The 21,393-nt window shown below is 28.8% G+C and overlaps 3 protein-coding genes across 4 annotated transcripts in view; 1 reads left to right on the top strand and 2 right to left on the bottom strand.

Moving 5' to 3' along the window:
- Window positions 1–13,543, top strand: part of LOC113551462 (protein Wnt-5b-like) — a 64,238-nt gene extending 50,695 nt beyond the window's left edge. Inside the window, exons 6-7 of the mRNA XM_026953713.1 lie at window positions 11,073–11,240; window positions 12,987–13,543. Of these exons, the coding sequence (XP_026809514.1) occupies window positions 11,073–11,240; window positions 12,987–13,174 (356 nt within the window). The 3' untranslated portion in view covers window positions 13,175–13,543. The remainder of the gene's footprint in view (window positions 1–11,072; window positions 11,241–12,986) is intronic.
- Window positions 13,544–13,641: 98 nt separating this feature from the next.
- Window positions 13,642–21,388, bottom strand: LOC113551459 (DNA ligase 4). Of its 2 annotated transcripts, none has more exons than XM_026953711.1 (17): window positions 21,263–21,388; window positions 18,304–18,472; window positions 18,073–18,230; window positions 17,821–17,975; window positions 17,554–17,729; window positions 17,264–17,487; window positions 16,693–16,850; window positions 16,443–16,635; window positions 16,215–16,341; window positions 16,030–16,141; window positions 15,657–15,850; window positions 15,440–15,577; window positions 15,117–15,363; window positions 14,769–15,043; window positions 14,577–14,696; window positions 13,922–14,046; window positions 13,642–13,850 (listed from the first exon to the last, which is right to left on the bottom strand). In XM_026953711.1, exons 2-17 carry the CDS (start codon window positions 18,466–18,468, stop codon window positions 13,733–13,735), a joined length of 2,685 nt encoding a protein of 894 aa, XP_026809512.1. In that variant the 5' UTR covers window positions 18,469–18,472; window positions 21,263–21,388; the 3' UTR covers window positions 13,642–13,732. The 2 variants fall into 2 exon arrangements, with proteins under 2 accessions (XP_026809512.1, XP_026809511.1); XM_026953710.1 differs by having other exon boundaries at window positions 13,642–13,853.
- On the bottom strand, window positions 18,685–21,256 carry LOC113551461 (general transcription factor 3C polypeptide 3). The gene has a single exon (XM_026953712.1). It carries the CDS (start codon window positions 21,223–21,225, stop codon window positions 18,715–18,717), a length of 2,511 nt encoding a protein of 836 aa, XP_026809513.1. The 5' UTR covers window positions 21,226–21,256; the 3' UTR covers window positions 18,685–18,714.
- Window positions 21,389–21,393: the final 5 nt, after the last annotated feature.

Here is a 21,393-nt window from a genome sequence, read left to right on the forward strand (position 1 = left end):
AAATTTTTTCTCGTTAGAATTAATGACTTTTTAAACTAGTTGCTTTTTGATAATTTTAATTGGAATGACCCTGCGGATTACTACAAAATTAATTTTATCGAGCTATTTGTTATTAATTATAATGAATAAATAATAATGATTGTATAATTAGTGTACTTACATATTAATTTCTGAAGGGTATAGCTGCTTTCTTAAAGTTGGGGTGGGTGATTTACGATTTTCAATAGAACAGAACTACCTAATTGATTTTAATGATGTAAAATAAATATAATAATAATAATAAAAAAATTAATTGGATAATGTATTATATTACATTGTAATAAAAAACGTAATGAGGCGAAAAATGATTGCACACACACAATACACATACATTGCTAGGATAATAATATAGAAATCATTTAGAGAATATATAGCTAATAAAAACATTGTAATATTTTTTCTTTACAAACTATAATTTTTAATGTTATATTATAATATAGTTATATAGGTAGATCGTAGATATATTATATTCGTTATACGCAATTAAAATTGTATTCGAATAATAATTATTTAATTATAGATTTTCATGGTGATATAACCACTGTTTAATTTATAATAGATAATCGATATAATAATAATAAAATAAAACATCCAGAAATATTTTTTAATATTTTAGGACTTGGGGGTGTTATAATCCACTTGGAGTCCCTCCAAGAACATCATTTAATTACGCGAATGATATGTCTAGTTAATAATATTGTGTATACTCATTACACGCATATACCAGTGGGGTATAATTCGTATTAATGTATATGACGTGAACTATTTAGTATGCACGAACGCCGGCAGGATTGGAGTTTGTGGTATTACTGTATTGGGTACTATACGATTGTAATACCTATTGTATCGAAACTAAAACAAGGAAAACAAATTAACGTACATTATCGAGAAAGAGAATATATTATAATTGTTGTTTTATTGTTTTTATTTGCTTCGACAATTTAAAGAAAAATGGTTATGGGATCTTAAAAAAAAAAAAAAAAAATAATAAAAAATATGCGTGTACCGCGTAAATAACACTGCGTTCATACAATGATTACAGTTTTTCATCGACACGGTTAATCGTGTATTATAATATAATTGATAAAAAGAATAAAATTTCAAGTGAACATTATACACATTTATACCCTAGTCTGTTGTATAGTGTGTAGAGTTTTATTTATTGTTATTGTTATTGGGCACTTAACGTGCGTATAATATTGACGCATTATATTGTTATTTGAAAGTTGAAATCATATACAATTTAAGTATTTACGTTTAATAATTTATACGAATGTCTTACATAGTTCCATAGATCAGATAAATTGTTGTTAAATGTGCGTTTAGGACCACTCTATTATGCAGTCTATAATATTATATCTTAAGGGGAACGTCCACACATCAACGATATTAGTATTATATGTATTACGGTATTGAAAGAAACCATTCGACCTAAATCTTTGATTCTCCATCGATATTGTTCCCGAGCGACTCCTCGACATCCTATAATAATCATTCGATACAGTTTTACGAATTCAGATGCATAAATATTGTATGTATCGTATATACGAACACAATAGGTACCGATAACTGCATAGTACAACTGCCTATATAATGTTGTTGTTCTGTGTTTTTTTTTTTAATATCAACCGTATAATTGTATGCAACAGTCCGTTACAGTTCGTAGAATTTCGCCACGGGCATTTCCTCTTTCACGTATATATTATATGTGTACATACCTACATACAGTGCTTTGTGACGGGATCAAAAACGAACAAACATAATGACGTAGGACTGGATAAGGGTGTCGAAGTGTCCGGGAAGAAACAATTGTTTAGTTGATTCAATATGCGTAATCACTGTGCTTTTGTTACATAAAAAACTGCGGGTTTTATATTATGCATAATATTATAATATATGCATGTGTGTGTACACTCGTCCTTTAAACACGTATATATGGGCATAAAACAACTAATAACAACTATTACCGCCTATACCGGTGACCGCTGAGATTGAGAATATATTATTATTTATTAGGTATACATATACTTTTTGTTGACGACTGATTCAAAGTCAATTTTATACAAGCGAAAAATCTTTTAGAAACGACTAGATATGTCGAGGACGATAGATATTATAGATAACAATCGAATCGGACAGCAGCCGCAGCGTCGATCTACCTTTATTTATAGTATAGTGTATATACGATCGGAAGCATCTTCGAGCTATATAACTTTAAACACGCAATACAATGTAACAGTATTGTACAGGTGTATAAAATAGTACGTTTAGTCTTCGGAAACGGAAACTATATAGAAACATCACTGAGAATTATCAATTTATTTAAGTATATACATATACAATACACTTGTGGTGTTAATAATATATTTGCAGTATATACACGTGATTACGTAAATATAAAATATTATATATATATACGGACATTATACCTATAAACCTATATGTATAAATCGCGACCGACAAGACAGTACGCGAAAATCGTTGTTCCGATCGTGATCGTCTACTTATACACAGACACTTTTCACGGGTTAGGTAATTTGTATTATTATATTATATACACATTGGAACGCGGTAGCTTTCGAAGACAATTTGTACCTATTAAATGGGCTTCGCAGACGCTCGTGCGTCTTGCGTACAACGTAGTCGCTGGTCAATACCTATATAATTTTATACTGTGGCGGCTCAGCTAGCTATTCAAGTATATATTAATATTATTAAATATACATAGGTTACTACATTCCATGTCTGCTGCATAGATCCGTCCGTATATACAATATCACTCTGGTATCCCAAATCGATACGCGATGGTAATATATACCTACATATACACGCTGCCGCGCTGGTCTGGTTTTTTACTTTTATTTTTTATTACTCTTTTTAATTTAATTTATTACACGAACCACCGCGATGATGGCGGCGGTAGTTTCTAGTTTTGCAACATCGCCTTTGATCGTCCGAAAAGCGGCGACCGCGTTTGGTATAACCAATATAACCATATATAATATACGGTGTAACTGATGATACATAAAAGCCGGTCGTGAATATTTGTCTTATTCAAAGTTCACGATATATGTATACAAACAACTCGAACATATATAATACGGTATATATATATAATAGGTACCTCGCATTATTGTAAACATGGAATTTCAGTTATACCACCGCCGAATTTACTATTAGTATGTATTATAATAATATGTATGGTATTATACGTGTACGTTTCGTGTCTTCGACGCATGTTTGTGTATTTTACACGAGTTTCGTCCAATACAATTTTAATGTACCCTCGTAAGTAGGATTTATTTCATAGACATAACGTAACGCGTGTGTATTATATGTATATCGTATATACGTACACCAATATATATATATATAAAGCGTTATTAGTTCGACGAATATAATATCACTTGAAGCGATATTATAAGAAGCAATGCATTGCATCGTATATCACGAAGTCATAATATTATTATTGTTTGCCCCGAGCTGTAAAATATCGTGTCTATATGCATTTTGACTACTGAACACGAACATATCATAATATATACATATTAAAATAATCAATACTGGACATATATATAATATATGAACGAGGGAATATAATAGACACATATATAATGAAGTAATAATAGGTAGATACAAGATACATACATAAAAGCCGAAATTATTTAAAATCTTATTAGTGTTAAGATTTGTATGAATTATCAATTAATATTGTAATCAATATTGAATACGTAATGATTAGTACCAACATAGCTACATTACACATCATTGTATCACATTAACTGCAGTGTATTGGTAAAAGTACGACAAAATTAATGCATATATATTGTTGTTTTTAATTTTATTTAATATTTTATTAACAAAATAATTTATTACAAGAGAGTCTTTGTGAAAAAGTAATATTTCAAGATTTAAAAAAGTTGGTAAGTAGGTACCTACCTACCTATCTTAATAATCAACCTGACAATTGTATAAATTGGAAATGAATAATGTGTTGTTTGTATTATTTTGATTTTTAGCTATAGATTCTAAAGGCGGGCTATTCGATACGATAAATATTGTATGTGGGTACTTATTGGATAATTGTACGAGTATAGGTTAGTATAGGTACCGACCGCTATCATTATTATATAAGACAAAACTGGATTTTTAGTACGGTAATGAATATATGAATTCATGCACAATATAAATATACACTAGTATCGACAAATAATATGTGTGATGTTAGGAGTAGCTCCAGGGCGAAGAAGACGTGCTTTTCGTAAGTTTTAAATTGTTTGCATTTTAATAATAGTAACAGCTATATCCAACTATATGCGGTTTCACGGTTGTAAACAGCGTTTATTCAAACACTTGTAACAATAAGAGTATAATATTTTAATGTGTATAATGTATATTAAACAACATTTTAAAATTACTTTTTAGTGTATTTTATATGGGTGTGTAAAATTTTAGAACGAAATTGTTTACATAAAGTCGACTGGATTGAATCAGAAAACGACGTGGGTGTCCGCGGGATTCTTTACACTTACTTTAAAATCTATGCTCTGTTAATAATAGCCGAGAAATAAGTTCATTTTCTGTATTCTATCTCTGTCTAATTAAAAAACGCATTTCTCGCGGGTGTTTCTCGTATTAAAAATATTTGAAGTAGAAGTGTATAATATGTATATTGTAAGTTGTAACTTAGGTTAGATGTATAATTGAATATTTAACTTAGACATATTATAATATACTGAAATCATATATTGGTATACTAAACGGTTTAAAATTAGGACTATTATAATTTTTTAAATCGGGAAACAATCATAGTTTTGCTTTGTTTATTTTTATGCATTAAATTAAACTTAGAAATGTTTTTAATTGATTTAATTATTTAGAATTATACAGTTTAATACGTATATTATACTATGTGTATATGTTATAGTTGGTACCGATATAGTATATTATACTATATATTTGAATTACATAATTGTAATTAAAATCTTTATTTAATGCTTGAAAATAAAATTGAAAAAATTCTTACAACAATAAAAATTTATACATTTTTTTACAATTTGCATACCTGAAAACTCAATATATAATATTTTAAATATAAATTTATTGCATACTGTACTTTGAATTATTATTTTTTTTTTTAAAAAAGCTGTTTTTCGACCCTCCAAATTAAACACAATAATTTCATCTGGGTGATCTGAAAAAATAAATATATTTCAAACGTTCTCACTCACGCCTTCTGTACCTATTATTTATACAAAATGTGTTTTAACCTGAAGTCATTTTGTAGAAGTAAGACAAAAATAAATCATTATTTAATCTTCCTCTAATCATTTGATCAATAATTTTAATTATACCTATTTATCACATTTTTAATGAATATTTAATACCATTGGGTACAGGTGTCCTGAAAAAATACCAGGTGGCCGCCATCCTAACAAGATGATAGTGATTATGATAAAAATTAGTTCATAGTGTTCTGCACTCAAAAATCATAGGTGTAATTAATAGGGTGTTAGAGAGGCCTAAGTTCCCTAAATAACTTACCGGTTACATGACATAAAAAAATATAGGTACCATTAAAAAAAAACATTTCCCCTTTTTCATAAAATAACCTAGGCACATACAAAAGTTGAAGCCTATTTGTGTCTATACCTATACGTATACAATTATGCGTGTAACACAAAAACTATTGACTTATTCAGTATTCTATTAAATTGTGAACAATGAGTGATTCTTTTGAACAGTAAACATTCATTATTTCGAAAAGTATAAACGTTTTTGAAAATATATCTTTCACCTTTTTTATTGTAATTGTGATAATGATTATTAGGTTTTTACTTTGTTAAATAAAAACATACTCATTTTCAATTACTTATTTTAAAGGAGAATATTTTTCTGAGAATTTTCGAATATTTAAAGAGTAGTTTATAAGATAATTATAACTTATAAGTATATGTTGGTATTTAATAGATGTTTATACGAGAAGAGTTGTGAATCAACAGCTTGTGAGATACCTTTGTGTATATGAATTTACTACTACTTCAACGAATTTAAATACCATCAAGACAAAATTAAGGCAATTGGAGTTTAGGAAGAATGGTTCTTTATAATAGGGAAAATTATAGAAATTAAATTGATATTAAAACACAGTTTACAGACATTTGGGTCCCTCGTTTCATTTCAACGTTGATTATTGGGATATTAGTATCAAAAATTATAATTTCATCAGTCATCACGTTCGAAAAAATAGTTTTTATTAGTTAAAGTTGAATTTAATTGTTGCTAATTTTTGCTAATATATCGTTAATATTATTTAGTTAATGTTATAATTTATAAGTTATAACACTATAAAGCAGATGCAATCAAGTACCTAAATAAAAAAAAAAGTAAATCTAACCTAACTGGACATAATTTCCAATAAGTCACATAAAATGTTCTGTCTCTACTATAAGACAAAATCTATAAAATTAACATAATAATAAATATTAATTATTTTTAAACTAATAACTACATTACTCGTTTCATTTAGAATTTAAAAGATAACGATTGTTTAGAATATTTAAATAATCAAATTTAAATTCTTAGTATTTTATTAATATGTGAATTTATAAAAATGATAAGGTGTTAAAGAAATATTGTTATGGGCTATAATAACCGTTTTAGCCACTAATATCTAGAATAAAATATAGTGTTAACACTGTTAACATTTAACTTTGATTAAATATGACGTACAATATTAAATATATTTAATTAATCGTAATTACCATTATAATTTATATTATTAATCAAATATGAATCTAAGTTTATCATGTAAAACATTACTTATACAGTTGTACTGTTAAAAAACATATTTTGTAAATCTACATCTAATAGCCGCTAATATGGAATAATTGAAATTAAAAAATGTCTATAACTTATAAGGATATAAATTAATTTTGGAGTCTCCGTAAAGCACGCAAATACAGCGTATAGAGCCAAAAAAATAAAATAAATTGTGGTTTTTAAATTGGTTACATTAGAGAAGAATATCTTGATATTTGAATATACTGCATTCTCTTCACTATACCCAACTGTGTGGTGAAATATTTAATGTCGTACACGTTCAGAATATAGGGATCGAGACAATATTTTAGGCCAGGAATTATTTTCTGTGCCAAAAATATTGTTTTTTATTTTATTATGTAGTAAAAACTAAAAAACTACAATCAAGCCATTGTATTATATTTGGCCGTCACCGTGGGGCAAGTAAACAAAAAAAATTGTGGTAGTGGAGGAGGGGATAAGGAATTTATAGCTCAAATTCTTCTTCTTCATTTGGCACTTAATAATCTAAGAGTTTTCACCGCCGTCACTAACACACATTAGTTAATAGAAATTACAAATTAAAATATTATTTAATATATTATAAATGAATAATTTTTTTTTTCGTATAAGGTTGCCGCGAGGGGGAATTTTAATCCCCCTCCAGTATATCGTTTGTCTATCCATATACTTGTCTGAATAATTACAATGTGTACAACAGTCGAGCTCCGTTTACGAGAACAATATTTACGTCTGGACTTGCATTTGAGGAGGACACTTAAAGCGCGAGGGTTAACGAGCGCACACCAAACAAGTGTCGCCCGAAGCAGAGACAATGTTGTAACACTATAATACAATACTTAATATGAGACAGACGAACTTAGTATATATACAATGGTCGAGCGAATGGCGTGAGGTGAGACTCATACGTATATAAATACGTTATAGTATTTCATATAGGGTGATTCAACAAACATGCTTACCCCTATTTTTTGATTTAATAATGAATTTATTCAAATATTGATTTTTGAACATTTTAAATTACAGTTTAAAGACCACATTTTCAAATTCTTGAAATTGAATGTGCCTACTACTTAAAGAGTGCTGTGTGGCAATACAAGCTACTGTTTTTATAAATTATAAATATTTAAAAGTTAATTCAAATTACTATAGATCCCATATTTTCCAAACTCATTATTCTGGATCTAATAATCTTTGTATGCAAAGTTCATTAACTAAAAACCTACTCGTTCGAATTCTTGTTTTGATACGTCAACATTTTCAGAGAAATTATCCAATAAATAATTTATCATATTCATTGGTTGCCATTTAAAAAACAGACATTTTTATCTTCACAAGACATTCTTTATTTCTTTAAGTAGTATAAATTATCTTGAGAGTCTTATAAAATTCCAAAACATTGATTTTGAATAACTGCATTGTAAAAAAAAGGGGTGGGTATGCTTGGTGAATCACCCTGTATATGTATATTGTATATATACAGTCGTATATACAAGTAGTGAATGATGTATGAGTCTGTGTCGTCGACGTAGGTCTGAAGTGTAATACCTATGTATGTATATATAATATGAGGAACCTCTAGATATAGTAAAATATAGATAGAGTGAGAGAGTGAAAGAGGTGTTATAATGATGACGATTACGTCCAAGTGGCGAACAAACTCTTGTGTCGCTGCCATCGGGATAATATAATATATAACGTCATATTATTATTATACTACTACTACACTACTATTATAGATATATCTCGTACACGATGTATCATATTAGGTATACACTATACACATTACACATAGATATGTGTACCTATATGTAACATTATAATGGGGTTCACACGAGTCGTTGCCCTTTTATTCTTAGTAATTTGGCTTAGATAATTGCCTACACAATATACCATACATTTAGAACATGCGTATTATATTATATTCGATGTGATTCTTTCAACATCAAATGCTGTTTATTTCTATAAGTATCTATAAATTCCTATCAGTATATTAGAAATCTTCTCGGAAAATGTATGATACACGCTGTTCTAGCATTTTATATTGTCCCAAGTACTTTTTTCACTCTTATGTTTGTTGCGGTGAACCCACCATAACAGGGTTTTTTTTTTCAAATAATAACGAAAACACATATTATTTTCTAATAATGTTGATGTGACAAGTATTAAATTATCCAATATAGGTGGTTTGAATAAGTGGACATTTTCTAGACTCAGTGAGTCACCGGATTACTCTCTATATTACTTTTATATAGTTTCATCAAAATTTTAAGTGCTATTTAATAAAAACAAGAAAATCTACCTATTCATTATTTCTTTCGATATCTGAACTATTATACACAAACACATGAATAAAGTCAATGAAATCATATAGGTATAGGTATGCATACTGTAGCCGTATAGGTACCAAAGCGCTGGTTGTCATTTCTTAATCAAAAGTTGATAGAGTAGAGGGACTTACCTTTAAACATAATACTAAGACTTAGGTAGAGCATGAATGAAATAAGTGCAATACAAAACGATGGGCTTTCTCGACGTATTCAGTTCGCGTTCATCGTATACGCATATCGCCCCGTATATCAATATGAGATGCGATACCCTGCAGGCATTCCAAGGTCAAAATTTTGAAATGAAAATTGTACCTCTATTTGTATAATAATACACTGTATAAAGGATAGCCTATGCACTATAAATCATCAATATGCAGTGATATTATCGCACCTATACGAGTTTACGACAATATAATGGGTTTTAAAAATAATTTTCGTCTGTCATCTTCATACCGCATATTATATCCTTATTGCTGGTATATTAGGTAAACCAATTTGTACCTATACACAGTAGGTACACATGATATATCATGTACGCATTCAGTATTTGTGCTTATATTATACATACCAGCATACCTACCATATATAGTTAATACATTATATATACATAGCTGATAGGTATTATGTATGTGTATAATAATATTATCATATAATAATGGTCCGCGCAGATTATGTACGGCGGCGGGCGCCTATATAATATAATTTTTTTTATGGACGGACGTTTTAGTCGTTATTTTAACACCCGGCTATTGGACGTATTTCTTTTTCGTTTTATGGACCAATAATAGTGTTCGTGTGTGTTCGTATATTATATAATATTGTACGTAGCATATTATATTATTATACCTAGTAATATACCGACCGTCGCCGACGCCAGTATATTACACACATTATATTATATAGCTAGGTATGTATATCGTATACATAGGTAGGCATTATATTATATAGTACTTTAGTACATAAATAAGACGGTGTGTGACACCACTGCCGCCCGGTCGCTATATATTCTAATCCGATTACCTATACGTTCCTCGCCCGCGCCTTATTGGATCCTCAACGCACGCTGCACCGACCTCGGTCGACGAATAATAATAGAAAAAATAAAATAAAAAAATAACCAAAAATCGCTGGATGAACCAATGTTTTTGACTTGTATCACGTGTCCGCGAGACATTATTTGTCGCTGTGTTTCTTTCGTTGTGGTGCAGCAATTAAGGGTATACCGTACACTCTATCAGTTGTAGTATAGGTCCCCTTTACATGTACCATCGGCTACCACCAGTGTGATTTAAAGTTTGTTACCAAATGAGTGCAAATGTGTAACACCGCAATGCATTAATATGTGAATTATATGATCCCCTACATCCGGTTCCGTAACGCGACATTTTTGTGTATTTACTTATCGATAATTTTTGGAAAATATTTAACTCTTTCTAACATTTTATGTAACGTCTTATGTATCCTTATTTTGTTCACCTTTTTGAATTAACTTTGGTAAACTCACTATAAACAGTTTTGATTTTAAATATAATTGTAACCTCCTACCTATATGGCTATATATATTTATGATTTAGCCATTTGGGTAGTATACATTTCACAACCAAAAATATGATACTTTTCTAAAATGTTGATACACAAAATATCGAATATTCCAGAATGATGATTAGTTTTTTTTATTTATAATGATTGAATGACGTTTACTGTAGATTAACGAAGTAGTAAGTCGCAAATCTCGTAGGGTGGATACATGCGTAGAATGCTTTTTAAAAATAATCAGTCTATGTAACTGTTAAAATAATTGATTATTATTGTTTATATATTTACGTATGCGTGTGTTATATAATATTATAGATGTGACAATAACGGTGCACTTTGTTACAGGCGAACATTTAAAAGAAAAATACGAAGGCGCCATCGAGGTAAGGGTTACGAAACGAGGACGGTTGCAGATCAGGGATCCTAGGTTCAGTCGACCGACGGCAAGCGATCTCGTCTATATAGACGACTCACCCAACTACTGTATCAGAAACATTACCGCTGGTTCCATAGGTAATAATTAGTCTTAAGAAATTCTGAAATATGAATACATTATCTAGCTATTTAGTAATTTTTTAAAAACTATTTGGTAAAAAAAGAGATTGGTAAATGTCTAATATTTTTCGAGCATTATGTATAGGTATTTATGTGCTTTCTAAGCATTAGGGGTTAGGTATAGGGTCTGCAGCTCTTCTCGCAACTGATGAAAATCTTGAATTTTTAATTTCTGTGTATTTAATATTGACTTATGATTTTGCTGTATTAAAGGTTCGAATAAAATTTATATGAATAGAAATGATATAAATAATATAATTATAAAAAAAGAAAAAAATTATAATACAAATAAATGCAAAATTACACTATTTCAATACTTAAATCAGATATACATTTCTTTTTATTGCATATTTCGTCATTTCTTGGACAAAATAATTTTTCTGCAACATGCATGCATATTTGTATATTGTATGTATTTTTGAGCTATAAGGTTTAAACCTAATAATTACATAATATTATAATAATTAGTCGTAGTAGTCGTAGGTATATAAAGCGTAATTTAGTTGGACCACGGGTGTTATTATTATTTTTTTATAGTTTTATCATTTATTATAGTTTACTAATTGATACAGCAATCGACTGCAACATTTGATCTGTTAAAATATTACTATATTTAATATTTCATTTAATCGGTTTAAATTTTAAACCAGTATTTTATGTATCCATGCTATTTTACTATACATATGAGGCATCTATTTTCAAATTCAGCTAAAAGTACAATTTTAATACATTTAAGTATCTATTATATGTGTACATTATACACATATCAACTTACCCCCTCTTCATTATGGCACTGAACGTTTTAGTAGTTATACGTTATAATAGGTATAAGTGTCCTAACGCCTGTGTTTACGATTATTGTGCTCTCAGACTCATTAGTCAATAAGTCATCACAATATTATTATACATGGCTCGAGACTTCCTCAAGATTTCGATTACATATCGAATAATATAATAATATAAATAATATAATGTTATGTACTTATGTACTATGACTTATGATGACAATAGAAGTGTGTGTGTTGTAATGGATAATGATAAATAAATATGCTCTCTGCCGCAATTCCCAGTCGGAAATAAACGTTCTCTTTCTCGTGAATTATGATCGTCGTGTGATTTTCTTTCTTTATGGTTATAGTTGCGATGAATTATTATAGTTATTACTCACTATTACTTTAATAACAAGTAGGTAACGACTGATATTATAATAGTACTGAGAAGTAACATGAATATGATTAGGTACATCGGCATCTTGGGGTCAAAAAGCCTACGTAAGTCTTATAAGTCTCGCGTTGACGTGCAGTCATAATAATATCAAAATTTAATGGAACAATACTTAATAAATAAATAAAAACTTTTATTACATTAGTGTGAAGTTTTTGTTGGAGTTCCATGATGATGTGTAAAATAAATCATTAATTAAATAATTTTTGAAATAACGAGTAAATCAATAATTACCTACTCAATAGTGCCATACGACTTATATGTGTTATTGTATAACCTATTTAGTAGGTACAAAAATAGAAAATATATTTCAAATCTATATCAATATATTTATGTTTCATTAATATTGTGTGAATAAAAAATAATTATTAAATAATAAAATTTAAAACTGTACTTACTTTTTTTTTTTACCTAATTTATGGGTTTCATACAATATAATATATATATTATGTATATTTATATAATATCAAATTTTTTTAGGTACACATGGTCGAGAATGCAATCGTACATCACATGGAATGGATGGTTGCAGTTTACTATGTTGTGGTAGGGGCTACAATACACAACGATTGGTCACACGCGAAAAATGCGAATGTAAATTTCATTGGTGTTGTTATGTGCAGTGTAAGACATGTATCCGTAATGCTGAAGTACATACGTGTAAATAGAGTAACACAGCGAAAGAAAGAAAAAGAACATTTTAAGAATTGAACATTAGATCTCAGAATATAAACTTTTGACTTCCTCCCTTATCCCCCATTTACCTATAATTTAATAATGTGTTTTTGATTTTACTTGTCTTTGAATACAAACAATCATTACACAAAGCCCACATCCCAGGCCTACCCGCTATTTATTTATCAAAGTACAGATTTATTTTGTTTTTTTTTTTTTTTATGTTACGGACTATTTGGAAAATGTAAATATTAAAAATTAATATTTTAACAGTAACGATTATAATTATATATTTATTAAAGCTGTTTTGTTTCAACAGACTGAGACAAATCGGCTAATAAAGTAGACTATTTATGTTTTAAGGATGATGATTTTTTTTATTTATTTATAATTTTAGTAAGTTTGAGTGAAAACTAAATAAGAATGTAATTAACAAAAAAAAAAAAAAAACCGTTTTTTTTATAGTATAGATATATTATTATAAATGTAGTAGTTTATATTATAGAGAGTTGTGCACAAATTGGAATAAGAAAATTAATAAATATCACAAATCATTTTTTTTTTATTGTCTGCCATTTTATTTGTTGTGTAATCCAGTTCTCATCGACAATTTCAAATGCTTGGTTCCGATCTCTTTTCATAGTTTGATACTTATTAGCGTTATTTTTACTACTAAAATAATAGAATGAATATTAATGTTAATCAGATACTAAAAATTAGTTAATAAGTTACAAATATACCTTGAATGAATTACAACATGAGTAGTATTGCTATCAATATTTTTACAGACTGTGCCTCCATTAAATTTAAATATCAGCATTTCCAACACTGTGTTTGTGTGGAAATTTCTGACTGGCAAATTATCCTGAAATATATTCAATATGATATTAATTTATATAAAATATTAAGTACATGTTCAGTATGGTAGAAGAGATAAAAACCCTTACAATTTTTTATATATATATTGTAATAATAATAAAAAGTAATAAATTCTTAAGCTAGTTAGATTTGTTTGATTATTTGACAATATAACATTTACAATGTAATGATTGATTTATTGTAAATTTAATTTTTACATGTATTCTTATAACTTTATACATTTAATATGCATTCAATAAATGTGTAGAAAAAATTCAACAAACCAATCAATTGATATATATTAAGTGATACACTGATAAATAAAATATTTGTTTCTGTTTTATCTATAAAAAAAATAATTGCTAAGCGTTTAGTTAGAGAGTTAAGCCATAAAGTCTGAAATATAGTTCCCACAAATATAATATGACTACTTAAACATATTTAAATTGATATAAGTTCTTATTATTTTTGTCTAATTTATATATTTGGTAATTATTAGTGAGGATTTTTTTTGTAAGAAAATAGAATTAAACTTACTAAATTTAAATCATCAAAATAAACTTGGTATTTTTTAAAAATTTTGAAACATTGTTCTTCGTTAAAGAGTTCGTTTTTGAAATCCAAAAAAGCATCAACTTCTGTGTTGATTAAATCATCCTGTACAATACCACGAACAATTATAAATTATTATTTAGTACTATAACTCCAAAGCACAATAATTATGCATACATCTAGTTCAACACGATCCATTGCCTGGCGTAATGTTTCAACAGTTGCTAACTCAGTATAACTGTCACCATACTTATCAAATTTTTCATCCATTAATAGCTGGTGTTCCTTGGATAAAAACAAAACATTTTCGGGCGTCCAGTTAAGAAATTCATTATCATTAAAACACGACAGTATCCATTTTGTGCTTATTATACTATGTTTGCCTGATAATTTTATTGCATGTGCCCTTATATGCTTAATATTGTTGGCAAGAACACAAAAGGTATCGTTGCCTAATTAAAAGTAAATTTTATTTCAATTAATATATTTTACTAAGTATTTAATATTTATTAATATTTCTTTTACCAGGGTTTTGTACGACTTGACCACCATATTCAAGAATTTTTTTTTCAATTTCATTCTTGCTCAAAGTTTCACTATCGTTGAGGACACAGAATTCTTTTTCTTCAAACATATTATTAATATAATTGATATCCCTTAAATTTGGGCCTTGAAATTTTTTATCAACGGCTAACGTCACACAAGATTTTCTAATTTTACTTGAAGAATTTGTTTCATCAGTACGGGAAGTATATAATTTTCCCTCCGTTTGCTATAAGATTAAAAAAAATTAATTAATCAATCCATGATTATTATTTATTATTTTTAGAATAATTAAATTAACAAACCTTAATTATAGACTCAAATTCCTTAACAGTCATACAGTCATGCCATGGTTTGTCGTAACGAACTTTTTCGATTCGTGGGAAACGTAATGTTATTTTACTTTTAAACGTGTGGCTTGTCATAATTTCTGTTGCTTTCACCTGTTAACAAAATATACAATTTAACTATTTCTAAGTTCTAACAATTATTATGTGTGATAAGTAATAAGATTCTCTTCACCTGTACAATAACTGACGATTCAGGTTCAATCCAAAGATCTGGCTTCTCTTTACCCCATTCAATGTTTGGTGGCATATCTTTAGGATTAAATCTTTTCCAGTGAGGAGACAATTTTCTTGATAAATCGGCTAGTTCTTCTGTTGAAAATCCTGAACTAACTCGACTGATAGCAGAATATTTAAATGATTCACCATCTATAAATAGTGTTTACCATATAAATTATATAATAGTGAGGACTATATAACTGAACAAGCTACAGAAACAGCATGTTAAAAACTAAGTGGTGATTGGCAAAAAAATATTAGAAAAAAAAGAATGATTAAATATGTATAAATTACGTTCGATTAATTGTCAGTTCAAAATTTAAAATTACCTTTTTCCAAAAGACCCATTAGGAAATGACTCACAACACCTCGTTTTTTACCTTCACCATAGTATCCACCAATAACTAAAAGATCTAATTCAATGAGCGCACCATCAGTATACTAAAACATATATTTAATAACCATGTATTGATTGAAATAAACATTAGTAAAAGAAAGATTGTAAAATTCTTACTTCTGGTTTAATTTTATACCATCCTGCATTTCGTGAATTTGGCTTATAAATTGATAATGGATCTTTGACTACAATGCCTTCCTCATAGTTATCAATAGCATTGTTAAGATGCTTCATTAAATCATTTCTAAAATTGTAGAAATTAGATTAATACTAATTTATATTTAAATAAAATCATTGATTATGAATAATATCTATAATCAATAATAATATTTTTATATTTATTACTTTCTTGCTTTATGTCTTGTGGTATGTACAAAAATTCCTTCTAATGGATCAAATATTGTATTTAAAATAGCTAATCGTTCTTCTAATGGACGGTTTGTAATTACTAAATCGTTGTAATAAAGAATATCGAATACACAAAAACATGGTTGATGTGTATTCCCTATTCTTAATTTTTTCACATCAATATTCATAGCTAAAATAATAATAACAATAATTATAATTGTTGTAATTTATAATTGTAAAATATTACCTTTTGTGGAAAATGATTTGTACTTAGTGTTATAACACATCATCTCACCATCTAAGATGCAATTCTTTACTTCAGGTTTAAATTGTTTTGCTAGTATTGGACTCAGAACACCATTAGCGTCATTACAACCATATGTATCTGTATAATCATTGCCTTTTCTATAAACAGTATAAATAAGAGTTATTACTAACACAATAATAACTATATAAATCAGGGGTGGCCACTAACTCTAAATTTGTGAGCCACCAGGCGCAAACGCAGGAAACAATTTAGGGGGGGGGGGGGTTGAAAAATGTTCATATCATACTATTCATTTATAGGTCAGGTAATTTATTTTTTGTTCCTAATATTTGGGAAGGGAGGGGGGGGGTTAAACACTTCCCCTGCATTCATGTCTGGGAACCACAAATATAGGAAGAAAAATTTGTGAGCCACACTGTAAAGAAATATTTATAAAAATTTTACTCAAAGCTTGATGTCAAGAGTAGCACAAGACTGACTCAAGAGCTGCATTATAGAGTTTCAATATAGCCACCTTTGATATAAATTATTGGGAAATTTATTAACATACCTGGAAAAATATTTAAAAAGGTTTTTTTCTTTAGACCAATGAAGTTGAAATCTTTCACCGTCCAATTTAATGTCAACAAATAATTCTTCACTCTTAATTGTCTTCATTATTTTACTGTCATCAGTAATTTCACAGCGTTGACTTAGCATTGGACAAAAGGGTTCAAATAAATTAACAGATATCTCATGTAAAGTCACTGACGGATTATTCAGCATTTTACATACCTAAATTAATTACACATAATATATTATATACTTATTTAAAAATTCTACATAGAAATATAATAATACTTTTGTTAAATCATTGCAAACTTCATATAAATTATTGGCATCACAATGATACGCTTTTAATATTTTTGTATGAGCTATACCTAAGCGCATATCTTTTAATAATAGACGAACAAACCATTTTTGCTCATTAGCACTGAATTTGAATAGTGCTGACTGTAAAATTTGTTCCACATCCCCTAATGTATATAATATGATTTAAATGTTTAATGGTCATAAGTTTATAAACAAGATTGTACCTATATTGTGAAATACTGAAATATAAATTACTTGATTCATTTGTAGCATGTTTCAAGGCTATTTCATCTAATAATAGATTGACATCAGCAATAGTCATTGAACTATTGTCTTCAAATCGACTTCTTATAACCCAATACAGAGTTTCAGCAAAGTCTCCGGCTGTAGACCCAGAAACTTTTGGCACCCTATACGAGTTTAATATTATTATTATTATTATTTTAAGGACTGTTTATCAATATTTTAGTATATTTGAGACTTTTGTAATTTAAGTAAATTACATGCCTGAAATTCAAAAGTTTTTGAGCATCTGGACTGTCTTTTGCAAGGCATAATATTTTTACATATAACTTTCCCAACGCAGTTTCTTTAACACCATACGCTCCTCTTTGTTTGTCTGATACAGGTAACAGTAACCTTAATGCCGGATAAAATGTGTCTTCCTAAGTATATTATATTTTCTATTAATGTAAAAACCAAAAAAGAAATTTTATCTAGTACCAGAAGATGACTTACTACATTTAAGTTTTCACTTTTCTCAATTGACCCTCGGCATTTACTAATGAATTTTTCTAGGATGAGAACTTTCTTTTCATTTTTAGCATTATAAATGTCTTCGCATACACGACAAAATAATTCAAATGGTATTTTGTTGCAAGGTTTACTGGTTGTAGAAGCCATGATTCTATTAAATATGATCAAAATTAACATTTTTAACAGTTATTTTATTGTATTTAAATAGGTATTAAACATTAAATAAAAAATAAAAATAAACAAGTACATTTGAAATTAAATATAAGAACTAATAACAAATTACAGTTAAATAATAATTTATTCATTTAACATCAATAAAATGAATATAGATTTAAATAATATAAAAGTTACAAATATGTTTAGAAAATGATAAAACAAAAAAAAAATTGAAAATTAAACTTGCACATGACTGATATACATCAATGCAACATCAACATTTCCCGAGTCCAGGTAAATCAAATGCAGATTATATGCTGCAGCATGATTTAAACAATAATCCTCGCTAAATGGTTTGGTTTCCAAAACTAATTTATAGTAGTGTAGTGATTTTGCTACCATACCAACTTGATGATATGCTCTAGCTATATTAAAATAACACTCCTGTTCATGTTCCACACCTCTATGTTCTTTGTATTTCATTAAGAACCCAATGCCTTGTAGAGATAAACTGTGTCTGTCTGCACCAACTTTAAATGTGCAGAGTCTAAGTATAATCACTCCAAGCATAAAGTAAAGCAGACTCTTGTCATCTAGTTTGTTTAGTAGTTCAGTATACCTCGAGAATAAAAGCTGATAATTATATGCATCATTAAACACATTAGTGTCTAGTAAGTTAAGGGCGACATTATCTGGATATTTGGCAGCTAGTCGAAAAATGAATTTAGCTTGTTTTTTGGCAGCACACTTTTTCAAAAGGAAACAAAATAAATTTGAAACCTGTGGTGCTTGAGGATACTTCAACAACAAGTATCTAGATAACATAAAACCTAATTTGTATGCTCGAACTTTATATGCAAATTTTATAGCATTCAAAACAATTTGATGATTGTAATTTACTAACACAGTAGAGTTCATTGCTGAAAGTAGCAACTTTAAACCCTTGTAGTAAAGATTTTTCTCAATGCACTTCAAACAAATAGCTGACATAATGTTCCATTCTTCTTCGGCATTTGGTAGTGGATTAATGGTCAAGATATTATCATGTTGGTAACCATACAATTCTTTCTTTATTGTTAATAAAGTATCGTGTCTATTTTCTACATTATGTATTGCCAACATAGATTTAACTTCTCTTAACGAGTGTACAGGTAAACAGTGACGAGAAAACATCAAATTGGCTGCTTTCCAACACTTCTCAAACATATCATCTTTATCATATGATGCTAAGACATATTCATACAACAATCTACAATCTAGACTTTCCACATCATTCTCAAACAATACTTTCAGACTTTGGTCTATTCTGTTTAACTTTTTTAATGACATATACAAATCAAATTTAACTGTTAACTGTTGTGGGTTGACATCCAGTAGTTTGTTATAATTGTCAATAGCTTGTTCAAGGTGTCCTAGGGTTTTTAAACATTCAGAATATTTAATTTTAAGCGCATGTTGATCAAACATCTGATTTTCACAGTTAATCAATCGTTCAAGAAATATAATAGCATGTTTATGCTGATTGGAATCAAACAAAATATTAGCAACATCTAAATGGAATTGATTCACTTCTATCATATTTAAAACTGGTTCATAAATTGGTGGTAATATGGAAAAGGCTTCAAGTTGCACTAAAATTTCAATTAATTTGACTCGTACCAACATTGGCATAGTAATAGGAGCCGTGCATTCTACAATTTCTGTTATGGATGTTTCATTACTCACATCGGCTACAAACTCAAGATTATAATGTTCGACCAACAGTTCTAAACTTTTTTTAAAGTTCTTATTTTTAACAAGATAATCTAAACATGTCACAAAATCATTAGGCTTTATATCATCTGGAAACAAACTAAATACATGTATAAGTATATTAGATGCACGATCATAATTTTTATTTTTAACAAAGTTGTCAATTAGTAATTTAGATAAATTAGTAATTGAATCTTTTTGATCAGGTCGTAACTTGCGTAACAAACGGTCATATTCATTCATGGCACTTTTAGCTGTGCCAAGTTGTTCTAATATTGATGCTCTTTTAATATGCAAGTCTAAATTACGCCTATCTTTTTGTATGGCTTTGGTCAAACAAAAATCTGTTAACGGCAACATGTTATTTGACTCGCATGTTTCACCTAATAACACCCAATCTTCAGACGTTACACTACTTAAACTATTACCAATAACAGCAGTTTCTAAACTTTTTTTCATGTCTCCCATTTGCTCGTAGATATCAGACAATGTGAAAAACGGTTCAGATGCATTTGGACATTCTTTCAATATATTCACACAAATTTTAATGGCCATGTTATAGTTTTTTTTCAGCATGAACATTTTTGCTTGACCAATGAGGCCTCTCAAGGCTAATGGAATTTTACCCATTTGCCTTGAGCGAGGCCCTTCAACTACCGCATCGTCCTCCTTGTCATCTAATTTTGTACTCTTGCTTAGCGACTTATTCATTTTATCATTTATGGATGTTGTGTTAGTGTCTTGGCGTGAATCATAGCTCTGTATGGTATTTCCTTCCAAATTATAAACGATAGCCAATTCTTCATTTTCAGAAGCGCCATCGGGAACTTCAATTTTAGTTTCTATTGTGGGTGTTTCAATTTCTTGAACATCCAAAAAGTCAAATATATCGTCTTCCGGAATGTTGTCGTCTTTAAACCCGTCCATAATAACGTCTGGTGTACCTTCATCCAAGACGATCTCCATGTCCTCGATATTCAACATAGTTTCTGCCATATTAAACAAAATACAAAACAAATAAGTGAAAACTTACCAAGCCAGACGACAGACGATTATACGATTATTGTTGTAAATATTTTTACTGATTTTAGTCTTTTGAAATGTAAACAAACACGGTTGATGGTTTATCGTTTATGTCGTTTTTATCAGGTCTCCGCCGCTATC

The sequence above is a fragment of the Rhopalosiphum maidis genome, chromosome 2 (genome assembly GCF_003676215.2).
Source record: "Rhopalosiphum maidis isolate BTI-1 chromosome 2, ASM367621v3, whole genome shotgun sequence".
Classification (NCBI taxonomy): Eukaryota; Metazoa; Arthropoda; class Insecta; order Hemiptera; family Aphididae; genus Rhopalosiphum; species Rhopalosiphum maidis.